This window comes from Dipteris shenzhenensis, chromosome 8, assembly GCF_047967505.1.
Source record: "Dipteris shenzhenensis isolate YYH24624 ecotype China chromosome 8, Dip_SZ_1.0, whole genome shotgun sequence".
NCBI lineage: Eukaryota > Viridiplantae > Streptophyta > Polypodiopsida > Gleicheniales > Dipteridaceae > Dipteris > Dipteris shenzhenensis.
This window is the reverse complement of record NC_141603.1, coordinates 38987347-39003900: the sequence shown is the minus strand read 5'-3', so window position 1 is coordinate 39003900 and position 16554 is coordinate 38987347. Positions and strand designations below refer to the sequence as shown.

The following is a 16554-nucleotide window of genomic DNA, read 5'->3' as shown; positions in this document are numbered from 1 at the left end:
AAACACAAATTACAATTGGTAAGTCACCTCAGAGGAGGTGCAAGGAGAATTCAGGAAATTAGTGTAGCCATATCCAGGGATTGGATTCACACAGATGATAGGCGAGTCTCTTGCTTTACTTGGACGAGGACTTTCTTGGGGACAGGTGTTCCAATTCAGGTCATTGCACTACGGCGGGCACATGAGGATGCATTGGTTTGCAATGTTCAGACGAGGGCAAGCTATCTAGATCTTCACAATATGATTGGGCAGCCCACAATAAAGACAATTACCTTTAAAATGTTTTGTATCGAAAGAAGCCTTGGCGCATTTGAGAGGGGCAAGGCAGTGGATGAGAGAAATTAACCTAGCCATCCCTGAGTCCTGGTGGGAGGGACTTCACGTGTGGATGGACAACAGATGGTTGGGCTAGTTTTCTCGGACTGGTGTCCCCTTGAGGATGATGATGCAGCGAGGCAGCATGCAGCCTGATTTTTCCCATGTAGGATCGGGAGGCCTACTCCAAGCACTCATCACTGAGAGAGACCCAGAAATGAATGGGAGTCTGGATGGGATTGATTGGCAGATGGTCAAAGTAGTGGGACGTTTGGGGAAGGAGTGGCACATTTTTCCCCCTAGTATCTCAAAGTGGGATGCCCCCAGATGGCACCTCTGGCTTTGGGAGGGTAGGCCCTTGAGGTAGGTCCAGTGGGATCTGGGAGAGTGGTTCTGGCCCTCCAGGGGCGGCCTTGCTGAGCAGGTGGACAAGGTGCCCTTCTTTTCCTACACCACACGGATTGGCAGGAGGCTTCAAATGGACTCTTCGATGTGGACCCCTTCAAGGGAGAGGCATTGGGTGACACAGAGATTGCCCCTGGAGGTCCGTTCCAGGTTTTGGACACGGTTATGATCTTGTTTGCGGCCGAGGAAGATCTCCTACTTCTTCTGGATGGCCGCCAACAGAGGCTTGCCCATCGGCATGTGGTTGGAGCAGATGTGGGTGGAGGGGCAGTGTCATTGCTGCTCAGCTGGTTTTCTTGAGATGATCCCTCACTGCATCTAGAGCTGTCGTCACACAGTGAGGATTTAGATGGGAGCCCTCCGGATTATGACCCGTATGCAGATGCTTCAGAGGGACTACACATGGGGATGGTGGCCTGATTGAATGAGGGAGGACACACATTCCAGATTGATGAGATCTCCCCAGCTTACCAGATACAGGGTCAAAGCATTCAGAGGATAGAGCTCCATGAGGCGGTCCCTCCTGATAGCCTCGTTCCTCCTCCTCCGAAGGACAACGTAGGGGAGGTAGTAGCCATTATTAATGAGTGGAACATTTGGGTTGCTCGTTGCAGTCTAGTGATGGGTGAGCATCCGGTCCCACCCTCGGCTACCTTGGTTGCCATTTGGCAAGATATCATCTACACCCTCCGCTCCACCTGGGAGCGTGGGACTCCAGGCTCTAGGGCGACTGTCGCGAGGCACGCTCAATTCTGCAAGGCTTGGCCTGCAGAAATTTTGTACATATTCACTCCGCGAGGGATTCGCTGATTGTATAGTCCCCCCACCTAGCTGTTAGCCCCAGTACCAGAGATCCCCTAGGCAGTGAGCTGGGTTTCTCTAAAACATGCATGTTTTTATTTCAGCCTTTTCCGGTTTCTTTCCATACTCAGCACCTTCGGGGCTGCTGTTTTGTATGAACTCTTTCAAGCATTAATAGAAGGTTCTTTTCTTTGCCAAAAAAAAGGAAAGAAGCCTTGGCTGACTTTGAGGCATTTTCTCCCTTTGGCTGCCATTTACCAGGCACCTTTTGTGGCTGCTGTTGTGAAGCCTTGGCTGGCTTGTGATGCATTTTCTTCCCCTTTCCCTTGTCTTGGACAGCATAAGCTTGTTCAGAAGCATCTGACCCTCTCGCAAAATTGCGCATTCTCTACTATTCTTGCAATAACAGCCCTTCCACATCATCAAAAGATACTACAATACGCAGTGTAATATTGAAGGAGGTACAAATGTGTGATAGCAGGGGGCAAGACTTTTCAATGTGACTGAAATCATTTTCTTATCCCCAACACTCATCAATAGCTGCAAATTGATCACGCAGATCAGTCAATTTGGTTATATGCTCAAGAATGGTCTAATTGTCCTACATTTTTTAACTCCTTGAGTTGAGTTTCCAAGGACAAGAATCTTGCCTGATCTTGCATTGTAAATACTGGCAACTTTAACCCAAGCATCCTTTGCCAATATATATGATTTAAGATTTTGGATCACCAATTTCATGACTAAATTCACTATCACTGACATAGCTTGTCCATTGCGCTTGTCAAATTTTTTTTGCTATTTTGATGAAGTGATAGTTGTAGTAGTAGATGTAGATGACGTAGGAGTTGTAGGTATGTCAAGAGGATGAGTCTCTTCTCCTGTCACTATTTCCCTAAGGCCTTTGCCAATTAAAATATGCCTGACCATGAATGCCCATATGGCAAGTAATTTGTACCATCCAAAGACTCTGAAAAGTAAAAAAGCATTCTGCTGTGGCTTAATTGTGAGGTGACCTGCACAGTGTAAAAAAGTGCACCAGCCTACACCCAACGCTGACAATTGTGTACCTTTCTTGCAATGTTTGCATGAATGTCTACTACAAGCACTCTATGAAATTCTACACTGCGTTTCCAGCTTTAAATTTTCTTTCATAAACTGCGCCCTGCAAAGCTTTCCATGTCCTGTCTCTTTACCAAAATTCTTGACAATGCACGACAGCCCACTTTTCAAGTATTTTCATGCGAGTCACAGCAGCCCACTTTCCAAGCTTTTTTCCAAGTTGGCACTGTGCTCAAGGAGCTGAATCTTTGTGGTGACGATAGCCTAGTCATTACCCAACCCAACGCACCTCTGGCTCCGATCTCAATTAGAAGGGCCTTGCCACTTTTGTTGAAGTCAATGCATGGAATTCAACCAGAGATTATCGAGACGAACTCGTAATTGTAACCAAGCTTGTTGGTATCGAAGGATTCACACACTCTCACCTTCACCAAGTCAGCATTCTTATTGTAGAAAACAAACTTAGAATCAAGGTAGCCTTCGATCAATGGTGGCACTGCATATGTCTCCAACAATGCTACTCTGTGCAGCCTGAACGAGGTATTGCTAGAGCCCTGCTTGATGTTGATTGGAGAAATACTTTGGCCTTCAACTTGTCCAACTGCACTTAGTTTGTCAGTCGCTTCTCCACCAATGGAATAGGAGCCTGTGTCTTTGCCTCCTTATGCCAGTGGACTGTGTGCTTGTGTCACATTCCTTGTCTGATGCATCATGTGCAATCAGTGTTGTAGAACATAAGCGTTGCAAAATCTCGGTGCGACTTTCTCTCTTTCAACAATCAGTCTAAGCATATTCTCAAGGTAGAGGGTGATAAAGTCAAAATCTCCATGATAAACTTTTTTCTCCCGTTAGCATGGTCTTCATGCACCTTCTCCTTCACACTTAACAGGTGCTATAGAGACTGAGCCTCACACCAAGCAATTGATCCATGCCGAAACTCTCCGCACTCGCAATCTCAGCAAGTCTTAGCACTCAACTGTCGGCAACCTCGCTTTGATACCATATGTAGGAACACAAAGTGAGGGGGAGAACTGGACAGCAGCATAAGCATACACAAAAAACATGAGAGAGAGAGAGAGAGAGAACCAACATGAACTCTGGATAAGGAATGAAACACAAAATGAGTGATAGTACATCTAGTGACCACTAGGTATATATATGGACCCACAATGTCACGTAACAAGAGCAAGTCTCAATAACATAAATAAATCTAGACTAGCCTACATGTCCATACCAAAATGACATAAATGTCCTACAGTGGTCATCTTTGGAGCAATACATATTTACAATTTCAACTCTCTTGTGCATATGGTTCGTTAGGTATCTACATCTACATATATTCTCTTGTGTACACAACAAGGAAAAGGAGTGAGATTTGAGTTAGTACCTTGTGATTTTTGGGCAACGTTTCACACAATCTTCCGCCTCTATGGAAGTGTTGTCTAAAGCAAGCAACCTCCATCTGTGTTTTCTTTTTTTTTTTTTTCACAAAAGAGACTTCTATTAAGTAAGAAAGAAACCCGCTAGAGCAAGCTCTGTGCTGATATACAACATGCTAAGCATGTAATAAAAAACACCTCAGAGGAATGGGGGACGAGCATTTTTCGAGCAAAATCTTCCGAGCGAAGGAAAAAGAAAGCTTCCAACTATGCAAAAATGGATCATAAGAAAACATAGTTTCACTTAGAAATATGCAAAGTAATCAATGCGTATTTTATAAAAAAATCTTTATGTTAATCTTTAGGAATGGTGAGAACATAATGGGATGGCTTTTGAAGAAACCCACATGTAGAGTAGGCTTCTCTATGAAAATGCCCTTATGATCCTTCTTATAACTTTTACTTAATAGGGAGTGACATTGAAAAACCTCTCTCAACCTAGGTTTCTTCAAAGAAAACTCATTGAAGCAAGCCATCCAGGTAGTTTTGCAAGCGAAACCCCTTTGAAGTAGGTCTTCCAAGGTAGTTTCGCTGGCGAAACTACCTTGGACAGCACTTTTGAAAGTGACATAACTTTCACATCCAATGTCCAAATATAGTCATTCAGTCACTCAAATTGATCGGAACACCCCATTTGAGTACATTTATGGGGTTACATTTTAAAAAATCTTGCATATATAGTATTAAATATTACATGTATTTTATGAGAGTGATATATAAGACCAAGTTAATACTTATTTATAGTAATTTAAACTTCTTTAGAAACATGTCCATTATTTATGCCATAAAAACACTAGAAAGATATTGCCATATGATATAAATGTGTTCATAAGTAATTAAATATGTCTAGTATTATTACATTGAGAGTGATTATGAGGGATGTTTCTTAAAGGAATTATTTTTCAACACATTTTCAAGGTAATAACAGGGGTACAAAGGGATGTCTATAAATAAGAAAATTATGTTGTGTAAAAATGAATGGGTGACTAGTCTGTATATTTTTATGATAAAGGGATCTACCTCTAGTGAAAATAAAAGTGTAAAAACCATGTTTCCTAATGAAATACTTCTTTTTTAAATCTCTTGAAAAACGCGCTCGGATAAACCTGCTCATAGGTTTTTGCTCGTAAAATTGACGCATCCCAGAAAAATGAGGTAGAAAGAAACCAAGGCTGAGGCTGAAAATGCCATCTCAACCCTGTAGAAGTCTCAGCAAAGACGGGAGAGTCTCTCCAATCTCTGAGAAAAGTAACTCTCCTGGAGGAGGCTGCTCGAGATGATCCCTGCATGGTCGCCCAAATGGCCATCAGAGTGTGTATCGTATCTGTCCAAGTACTAGCCAAGAATTGAGAAGGGTGAACCTGAGAACCCTCCAAAGCCTCAGTGCATCTGGCTCTCCAAATGTGCCATGCTACAATGCTAGCTAGGATCTCCCATGGAGAGTCGACCGAGGAGTGAGCAGCCCTGAAAAGAGTGGCTGGAACATCCTCTAGAGAGCACGACTCCACAAGGTGTCGTCGGATGTGAAGAGCCCAAGAGGAATGAAGTCTCTCAAAAAATACCTGGGGCCCTGAAAGAGTAAGCCAAGCCACTTATCCTTAGGGCATATAGAAAGGTAGGCGAACAAAAGTGCTGAAAAGTCTTGCAATCCCCTTCCATATGATTCCCGCCTGTCTGCAATCCCATACAATGCTGTATTGTCTCCAAAGTAGAAAGGCAGCGAGGGCAAGAAGGGTCAGCTCCGAACTTGGACCTCCAATGGTTTACTGCTATCCCACCATGAATAGAAAGCCAAAAGAAGAGAGTGATTTTTCTATTCCAGTGGGATTTTTAGAGTCTCTACCAAAAAATTTTCTGCAAGTCAGTAGGAATCTGAAAGTTCTCCCAATGATGAGCTCTGGTGGGCCTCCAACCCCTACACCTGAGCTGCTTGGCATTACTAACCGTGTAACGAAAGAAGGGGATGCCCTTCTCTCGGTGCCCTTCATCTATCCATTCCCATTCCCTAGGGTCCCACTGCAAAAATTTAATTGGGACACCTCCATAGAGCCACAGCCTCCATGAGCCAAGGGCGAGGAGAAGTGGGTCAGGATCCAAGTACCACTGTGAAAGAGAGCCATGCTCCATGAAGCCCACTATCCTGACTGTCTGAAATGGTACCTCCAACAAGATATCGTCTGTGGATCTGGACAGCCTGCCCCCAGAAGAAACATCAAATACTAAGGCATCCTCATGTGGGTCAAGAAAAGCAATCACCTGTAAAGGAACTCCCAATCTGGAAAATGCCCCCATCCAGGTGGAGCAAGTAATAGGCATGTCATCTGTGTCCACCCAATCCAAGGGCAAGGTTGCATCAATCTGTTGGACTCTCCCTGCACTCCCTCTGAGATTAAGAACCATCTGGGCCTGTTGGTCTGCAGGAAGCTTCCTGAAGGCTTTCCATGCTCCCACTGTAGATGCAGGGCCCCTCTCCCATCTTGGCCACTGCATGTAAGCAGAAGCTCCAAGTGGTCTGCTAAGCTCATCCAAAATCCTGTCATTCCACATGATAGGCTGCCTTTCAATCTCTTCATGGGTGGATGGGGGAATCCTGCGAAGAGTACTCTTGAAGCTGGCCCATGCTTTTAGGATAGCAACCATAAGAGGGGAAGAGGGAGACCTGAGGTGGGCTGTGGTGAAAACCCATCTAGTACTGTGTGTCCAATCCTCTCCGGAAGTGGGCGTGCGAGACTGTATGCATCTGATAAAAAAATCCTTCCAAGGCTCTTGCCCTGGCATAAGCCCTCTCACAACGAACTTGCAGAGTAAAGTTCTGCACTGTAGATCTAGGTCGATGATATTCAAACCCCCTTCTCTTGTAGGAAGAATCAAGGTCTCCCAAGCCACCCTGGCTGTAACATCAGGTGTGCCATCTAGACCACTCCATAAAAAGTTTCGTACAGGCCTCTTAAGCTGAGTGATACAATCCCTAGAGTGGCACCAACAAGAGCATACAAACCATGCTCTGGCTAGAAGAACCTGGTTAACCACCACCACCCTGGACGCCAAGTCAAGTTTGGCTGAGCTCCAGAAAAGGAGCTTTCTTCTGATGCTTTCCAACACCGGAGCAAACTGTTGTGAAGGAGAGATGCCCACCCCAACCTGGCAGCCCAAATATCTGACGGAGACGCCCCTCTGTACCCAAGTGAAGCCAATATCATTACCCCATTTGTGTTTTCTAACAGCCACTCCCCCGGGAATTTGGCGCTTTGGATCTTGGAACTACACCGAGATTCTTGAGAAGTACCCTCCAGCCTTGGATGTCTCCGTGAGATTCTACAATCCTTGAAAGGGGGTGCCATTGTGGCCAATTGGAAGCTCCACCGGTCCTTTCTAGGGCTTCAATTTTACCGCTACAAGAGAAGAGCAATGATCCCGCTTCTCTTTGATGTTCTGATGTAAGCACAGATGATGGAGATACTTGAGGATTGGTTGGGGCAGTAGGGACGAAAGCTGTGGATAGCACAGGGCTACAAGGCCACCTTCCAGGGGCTTTTCCCCAACGATAGACCTAGACTTCAATGCTTAGTGGTGGTGATCCGTTTGGATTTGAGTGAAAGCTCCGCCAAGTCACTCATTGTCATTTGAATGAGTGTTCCAACAGTTGGCAGTTTAGGCCTTGGTGTTGTTGATGGAGCTAGTGATGCCTCTTGTGCATCACCCTAGGGATTCAAACTACTCTTCATTAAAACCCCACTTGAAATCCACTCGCTCAGAAATTATCACGTAGGCGTTGAAAGTTATTGTTTGTTGCCCCCCTACCATTTCCATGAGCTAGACACTAGCGAGCTGAAACTTGCATCGGTTTCATGACTGTGCACCTCAGCAGCCCAGCACTTGACCCAGCAATCCCTTGTTGGGGAATCAGTGGACACTCTGATGCTTTAGGAGCTGTTTTTTGCCTTGCACATCCGTCGATGTACCCGCCTCCTCCCAAGGAGGTGTTATCTTTTGGGACTGCAAATAGAACCAAAATTGCATGAACTCTTAATTACTCACGACCCAAGTTGCAGTGCATGAAGGCACTCACATAAAATGATACTCAACTGCATAAAATAACACTGCGCATGGAATTACAAGGAATCATGGAAAGCAAAACACTCCTTTATTGACATGACTTGATTCTCAAAAACTTCTTCTCACCCTGATCAGATTTTTTGCAGATCATCACAACTTTGAAAGACCACTAAGGACCCTCTAGACTTAGTACTGACACTATGGCAAGGTTTCCCTATGACACATAGTATCTACCAGTGTCTCATGTTGAGAGCAGCACACATGATCACAGAAACCGTTGGGCCTTGCACATCCCTGAAAAGGAAGATGCAAAGAGGCACATGTTATTTTGTTGAACTATCATGAAATGCTTTGGTTAATGTCAATAGAAACAATTAAAATGACTTTGCTAAAGTGTTTGAAGAGAACTTATGTTTATGTGGTGGTGGTCAGGCATCAAAAATACATTGGAAGGGTAAAATATGCGGTGTTCCATACTTCTACAACGGGAAAGAGACAAGTAATAGTAGCAACAGAGCAGAATGTGGTGGCTTCTCTTAATGTTCGCAATGGAGAGATTAGTATGTACTATTGTCTTGTCTCTCCTCTGTTTCTTTTTGGTACTTCAGGAAATTTTTCCTTTGCGCTTAGGCAAATTCAATTTTCTTACTTAATAGGTGGATTTTGTCAGTTTGGAGACATATATTGGGAGACTCTGACAAAATCAATGGTCTAGATACGGCTTCTGGAAAGTGTAAGTTTCAATGATAAATTCAGATTGATAAGCACTTGATCATTTATAGATCCACGTAGTATGCATGTTCCAGCAAGTTTTTGAAGTTTTTAAAATTTTTTGAAAGACAACTTCCATATCTAGTGATCGTGTGATGAACTGTGATTCCATGCCATATGTCATATACTTATGGTTTTTTCCCCAAGAAATAGACTATTATTAAGTATGAAAGAAACCACTTAGTGTGAAAAACCCGAGGCCAAAATACATCATGCAGAGCATGTAAAACTCATGGCATCAAAGATCATGCAAAGCTTGAAAGGGCCAAGGTTGTGGCAAGAAATGCCTAATCATGCCAACATAGATATGCCATATAATTATGGTTTAATTAGATAGCAAACATAGATATTTTACATGAATGTTGATTGTACACACAGTCAATACAACTTTAAAGCAATTCGGTTAACAAGTTGACTAAATTTGTTTTGTAAGACTGCTCAATGTGAAGCTCGTGAGCAACGATACCAATTTTTTTCTTTTAATGTGCCTCAATAATTATTTTCTATAGAATTTCCTATAAGCACTTATTCACAAAATAGAACGCAAACAATCAGTTTCGATGCTTGATGTTCAAAATGTTGTAAGTTCATCATAGACTCTTGTACACATGACTAGCTAGCACACAACAGGTCAAGGATGCTCATAAAGATTTGTCTCTGGTTGTTAATAATAATTTTCCAAGGCCCATGAACAAATCAAAGCTTTCAGTGTATGAGGTTGCAGTTTAATGTCACCATATTATTCTTGTAAATTGTTTTCATAGAATGAAGGAGTCTATGCAAATGATGGCTGCTGCTCCTCCCCGTGAGCTCCCTGCTGCCCCCCCTACCTCTACCCTGAGCCCTCTCTCCCCTCTCAGCCCCCCCGTCCCCTCTCAACAAAGCAGATTTGTACATGGAAGTAAAAGAGCAGCAGGCTATAGCACATAATAAGAAGATACTATGCATTGGAGGGCTGCCTAAGGATCGCCTTGGCCCTTTTAATGAAGAAGAAGATTACACTGCAGATGAGAGGACTGCATGTCTCAAGAAGGAAATACCACAAGTAGAGTGGGATCATAACAATATCAGTTGTGTCTCCCAAACAGGAATGCAAGTACAAGTGTTTTTCTTGGAGAGAGCAGGAAGAATTAAGATTCTTCGACAGAACAAGTTGAAGGGCACAAGGATTTGGATCTGTGAGGAACTCACCTTAACTCAGCTCAAGCAGAGGAGTGTCGAGCTCACAAAAATGAAGGATGCACGTAAAGCTGGAAAATGGGCTGTGTATTGAGATAGAACAACACTAATTAGAGATTTCAAATCTAAACCTAAAGACCCTCAGTCTTAAACTGATGTTATGAAGGCCACTTCTATTAGTTTTATAGTCCTAGTATGTATTGGTGTGATATAATAATCGAGCTGAGATGCCATGTGCATTCCTCGACCCTCTGGTTTATCCAGATGTTGCAAGTCTTTTTGACATTTTGTACTTTGTCCCATAGACCCGTGAGGTCTCCTATGGACGTTAATATGACTTTCTTTCTTTCTTTTCTAAGCCCCTCCCCCTCCTCTCCCCCTACCCCGTCTAGCCTGCCTCCCTCCTGTCTACCCCTCTCCCTCTGCATGGGCAGCTGCATCCCCAGCTGTGGGCTGCTGTTCTCCCACTTGTGGGCTCTCCGGCCCACCCACAGGCCTGCTCTCCCCCCCCCCCCCGGTCTCTTCTCTCCCCCGCACCGCTGCTGCAGCCTCTACCTCCCCCGCTGTAGCCTCTGCTCCTCCCACCCCTGGCTGTCTCCTCTTGCAGCCAGCTCCTTCCCTCCTCCTCCTCAGCAGTCCACTGCAACAGCCAGCCCAGCCCCGTTCGGCCTCCTCCACCTCTTCTCCTCCTCTTCCACCTTCTCCTTCTCTTCTCCCCTCCTCCACCTCTCCTCTCCTCCTCATCCTCCAAAACAGAATGAAAAAGTAAGAACCTTTCCTCTCATTTTAGTTTTCCCGTGAGCAGGGATCTCTTGGACGAAGCTTCCAAGTGTTTGAATCGGCCTTTCCATCCTTGATTGGCAAATGGATCACCACTCAGCCAGTCCTCATCCGCTCCCACCGGCTGCGAGAACAGTCACCTTCTCCCAAGACGAGTTGCAGCAGCTCAAGAAGATGTCGAGCTCAAGAGCTCTACCACACTTTTCGCACGCATCTATGGATCTCACCCCTCTAGGTTACAAGCCAGAGATTGGATGCTTGCGGCTTTCCTTCAAACCTCACCCCTCGACTTAGTCGCTTGTTGGGGAGAGGTTTTTTCCGAGTAGTCATCGACATTCCAGAGATTGTGAGCCTTTTGCTCGGAAAGGAATTTTTGCAAGTGGGCCATAGAAAGATATTTTGGCTCCCTTCACTTTGGGCATTTACCTAGTTGAAGCGGATAAGCTTGGCTCATCCCTCTTCATTAGGTTCCCTGGACTTACTCTGTTTATCATCGGCCCTTGGCCTCATTGGTGAGCGTTTCTGGGTGCATCCCTAGATTGCCTTCAATTGTAGCAGAGGCAATCAAGTTAGATGGGGTACCTAGAGTTAGGGTCATTGTTGAAGACCCTAACATATCTAATGACCATATTATGCTTTAGTGCCCAGATGGTTCCTTTTTTCTATAGAGAGTTGAAATTGCGGGCAAACAGGATAAGTTCAAGATCTGTAGGACCTATGGACACTTTGCTAGGGACTGCCCTAGAAAGAAGAAGAGGCCTAAAAGGCCTTCTGGTATAGCTCCTCCTCGATCCCCTCAGAGTGCCCATCCACAGCGTAGTACTGGTACAGCTCCAAGGTGTTGATATAGATTCTTGACAGAGTGCTTCTCTGGCATTGAACCTTATGCTCTACACGACCAGCACTTGCGGCATTTGTGATCCTTTGATGGGGTCCACCACCACCACCACCCACTGCCAGATCAGACGTGCCAGATCAGACGATCGTTGTTTCGGAGACCACTCCTCTACAAACCACGGACATCCCCATCCTGGTGGGTAGCCCCATTCAGCCTTCTACTCCTGCTCATGTTGGGACCTCCCTTGCTACCGCTCCAGTGACTATCACTTAGGTGGTTGCCCAATCAGTCCCACCTGGTACCTGAGGCTTCCTCTTGCTCACCTTAGGTTCCTGCTCCAGTTTTTTCCCCACATGCTACCTCTTTTGATAGAGATAAGGGGGTTATCTCTTCCACACCACCAAGTGCATGGATTATTCACACTCTTGGCGCCAGACATGATTCACAAAAACTCTTTTCCAGCACTGGTAGAGATGGTAGAGTTTGATATGGAGGAGTCTGTACCCTTCACTTTAGGGGAGGCTGTTGATTCCTATCGATAGAGCTTCCCCCTCGGCAGGTGTGGAGGTCCTTTCCCCGCTGATTTTCTTCCACTTGAGAGGAGTAGTATTTCTCAGGAGAGGGTTGTCTCCGCCACCAGGTCGAGTAAGGTATTTCACCCGACTTCCTCTCGTCGATGAGGATTGTCAACTGGAACGTTCAGGGCCAAGGTGATGTGCCACATCATCGTCGTAGTAGTAGCTGATTCGTAATTAGCTTCACCAGGTTTTATCGGTGGCCCATAGACATACTTTTTATCCATGAACACAAACTGGATGCCCAAAATTGTGCCAAGTAATGCAAGTTGCTTTTTGGACATATGTTTTTGGTCTCCTGCCTTCGGCACTAGGGGAGGTACTTGCATTTTTGTTTTTTCTTCTATGCTCCCCTTGGTGGTTTGGGCAGTGGCCCCTTTTGCTGGGGGAGGTGGGTCTCCACGTAAGGGCTCCTGCTGTTGCTCCTCCTCAGCTGCCTCTCGAAAAACTATGGCTCACTCTCTGCGTCTAGCTCTCTGCATGTGGCGCTTGCCGGCCTGTTTGCTTGGTTTCTTTTTCTTTTAACATGGGTCCAGTCCCCTTTTGAGGGGGTCACCCAAGGGGTCTAAGACTCCTGCTGCTCCTGCCTAGGGGGGTGCTGGGCTTTGGCCTGCTGACTCTACCTGCTCTGTGGGGGTGGGGGGATGGGTGCTCGGCCTTGGCCATAGGGAAAATCTTTGGCTAGGTGACCCAACTGTCTACAACGAAGACACTGGCCTAGTAACCCAGAAATCTCCACTCACTGGCAAAGTGTACCCCCTTCAAGGGTCTCTAGGAGAATCAACTCTAGGAGGGACTCTAGGCTCTCAACCACCAGTCTGATCCTCGAGACCCCGTCATCTGCTACCAATGATGGGAGCCCTGGGAAGCAAAGCGTAACTGAAAAACAGGAACATGGTGTGTCGTCATGTCCATGTCCTCCACTGTAAAGCCATGGTACCAAGGAAAGAGGTACACCAAATGCAGGACAAGGAGGATGGGGCTCTACTCCATAAGTGTCAAGGCAGTGTTGGGGGAGCTCAGCTAGATGAGGAAGACGCCTCTTCCATACATTAACCCCCTTGATAAGCACCTGGCTAAGGAGGAAACCCTTCTGATCCAAGCATCTTGAAAACCGAAACACGGTAGGGTACCCTCCAAGAAATCCCAATTTACAATGTCATAAGATTTCTTAAAACCATCGCAAGAAATGAGGCTAGGGTCTCTCATTTGAAGAGACAACTGTTAGGAAATGGAGTCAATTTGAGTGACTTTTAGTGTGTTCTAGACTAGTACTATACTACTTTATATCCTAGAGTGCCACGTGTCACTATGGGACTTATCCCATATACATTTTGACACTTAGAGTGTGTGTGCCTATCCTATAAAAGCATTGTACTTTCTCATGTCAAATCATCAAGCCTCAAGCCTTTCTTGATCATGTAAGTACTTTGCTTGGTTGTACATCATTTGGTATCAGAGCTAGGCTATCTTCCAAGAGGTTAAGGTAAGAGATTGAGGACATTGAAGCCTCTCTCCCCCATTCCCCTTGAAGGAATGCCTTCTCCAATTCCATCTTGAGCTCAACCTCTCTCTTCCACCTTGAGCCTCACCATTGGAGAGATCATGCTTCAGCTCACCATTCAGCCCACACTGCTGCTGCGCCAATACAACAAAGCTGTACAAACAGCTCGTACCAGCCGTACAACTGTACATACTGTTGCGCCGTACAACAGGCCTGCAAACAGCCTGTACACCCGCTCCTGATCTGCCCACTCCTTTTCTCTACCCGCTGCTATTCTGTCTGCCACCTACAGCTCCATTGTGCCCGCCATCTCTTCCTCTGCTCACTTGTGCCCGCCATCTAGTCATTTTGTCCGCTCTTCCTCTTCTACATTCACTCTTCTCTCTCCTAGCTACCAGCTTTATGGGTTCGATTTCCACCAACTCTCTTCTTGTGGAAAAATTCAAGGGGGACGGATTCCCCACATGGCAAACAAAAGTGCAACTCCTTCTCATGAAGGAGAATGTTTGGGATGCCATCAAAGATGATGAAGCACTTGAGGCATCAACGGAGCCTCAAACATGCAAGATTTGGAAGCAACACAATTCGAGGGCCATCGCAATCATCAGGCTTCAAGCTACAACTATTTGTGAAGTCCAAACGATTTCATTTAGCCTCTCCCAAACGAGCATCTGAATCTAGCTCATAGAGCAACGCACCATTTAAGATAGAAAGAATTATCGTAATACCAGCAGGCCGTAGCTTGGACAAAAACTTCACAAGGTGAAATTTGCATATCCGGTAATACGACAGAAGCATATACCTAGATGAATCCAGAAACATTCCCAAACTCATCCTCTAAAAACACAACATATTGCAGTTTCAATCTTACGATAGTCACTCATACACTCAAACTATCTATGAGGGGTAATTCCAACCCACTCACATACCAGGAATTGTGGGATTGTTGTTGTAGGAAGAGCAAACACGGAAAAAGATGGCAATTGGCTCATGTCTAGTGGATCAGGCCTCTATTTCCAAAGACAAGGGGAAATTCATGTAGGTCATTATCAGTCCAGGATTGGTTCAACTTAGGCATCCGCAGAATCACCTCCCAAACAGGTATGTGAGGACTGCATTTTGGGCAAAAAGCTTAGGAATGTGGATTAGTCAGAGCTAACAAAAAATTACAGCTCGTTCACAAGTATGGTGTGGTCCCATGATGACACCATCGCTTGGGAAGCATCTTTATTCTTGACCTTCATTGATTATTACTCCAGATTTGCTTGGGTGTGCTTTTTAAAATTAAAATCTGAGCTACTTATGTGTGTTCAGCATTTGCAAGGTTGGAAATGAAATAGGTTACAAAGTACTTAATAGGAGTCTTTTCATTTTAAAAAAACAGGTTACAATGTGACCCTCCGTACAAACAGAGAGGGGAATATGTGTTTTATGCTTTTAAAGCATACTTAATGGAAAAAGGCATTAAGAATCAGTGTACGATGCCATACAGACGTCAACAAAATGATGTTGCTGAGAGAAAGAATAGGTCTCTGATAGAGATGGAAAGATGCACGATCAAAGGGAAGGGGGTTGCTACATAAGCTCTAGGTGGAGGCAATTATGTGTGCTGCACATGTTCTCAAAAGATACCCCACAAAAGCTTTAAAGACCATCACACCTTTTTTTTTTTTTGCAAAAAGAGACTTCTATTAAGTATTAAAGAAAAACCGTTAGAGCAAGCTCCATACGGGATACATCATGCAATGCACGAAAAGCTCAAGAGCCAAAAAGAAAGGATTGAGGCTGATAGTGCCATCTCAATCCGGTAGAAGCCTCCGAGAAAAAGGGAGAACCCCTCGAAACTCGAAGAAATATAGTCCTTCTAGAAGAGGCTGCCCGTGAAGGGCCCATATGGCTATCAAAGTGTGAACCGTGTCAGTCCAAATACCCGTGAACACCTGTGATGGGTGTATCTGGGTGCCATCCAAGGCCTCAGTACATCTGGCTCTCCAAATGTGCCAAGAGGAAATGCTAGCCAAAATCTCCCAAGAGGTGTCTACTGAAACATGAGAAGCTCTGAAGGGAGTAAGTGGTACATCCAGAAGAGAGCAGGGCTCTATCACCTGCCGGCGGACTGAGAGTGCCCAAGAAGAAGGCTCACCCTCATAAAACACCTGGGGCCCGGTAAGGGATAACCATGCGACCGAGCCCCGAGTCATGAAGAAAGGGGAAGTGTGAAAGATGCTGAGTATCCGAGCAACCCCTTTCCAAATAGTCCTCGCCTGACCATCACACCTTTTGAGGCATGGTATGCCAGGAAAACCAAAGTGAAGTACTTGGATGCTTATCCTATGCAGATGTACCTCAGCAAATGAGAGGCAATTTGATGATTATATCACTGCAGACTTATCCCCATTTTTCTACAGGATTTGACTGTATGCCAATCTTTGTCTGATCTTCCCTTTCTTATCTTTTTTTTTTTGGGGGGGGGGAGGGCTTGCGCATAGTTGGAGCATTATGCGTTATCAATTTCTCGCATCAGTGTTTGGATGCTTTGCTGTACTTGTTGTAAATTGTCCTTGGAGGAGACCAATTATAGGACAATTATAGGACAAGGAGAATTTGTCAGAGACTTAGTTGGAGATTGTACACTCTGGGACCAGGGTGACAAATACTTTTGGTGAATTTCAGACTGTCATAAATAAGAAGATATTGCCAAGATAGAGATTGGTGAGTTTCTTAACTCTAGCAATTGTGGTATTTTCTTGACTATTTTTCTCATTGTGTTATTCGTGCACTTCCTTGGGGATAGGCTGTGTTCAAATAAATCATTGGCAATCTCTGCCAATG

The 16554-nt window shown here is 45.1% G+C and overlaps 1 protein-coding gene across 1 annotated transcript in view; it reads left to right on the top strand.

Annotated features, from left to right (window-relative positions):
- LOC147899478 (uncharacterized) overlaps window positions 1-16554 on the top strand; it is an 88972-nt gene that overhangs the window by 25483 nt on the left and 46935 nt on the right. The window contains exons 2-3 of the mRNA XM_087377737.1: window positions 8508-8635; window positions 8746-8808. Coding sequence (XP_087233863.1) covers window positions 8508-8635; window positions 8746-8808 — 191 coding nt within the window. The remainder of the gene's footprint in view (window positions 1-8507; window positions 8636-8745; window positions 8809-16554) is intronic.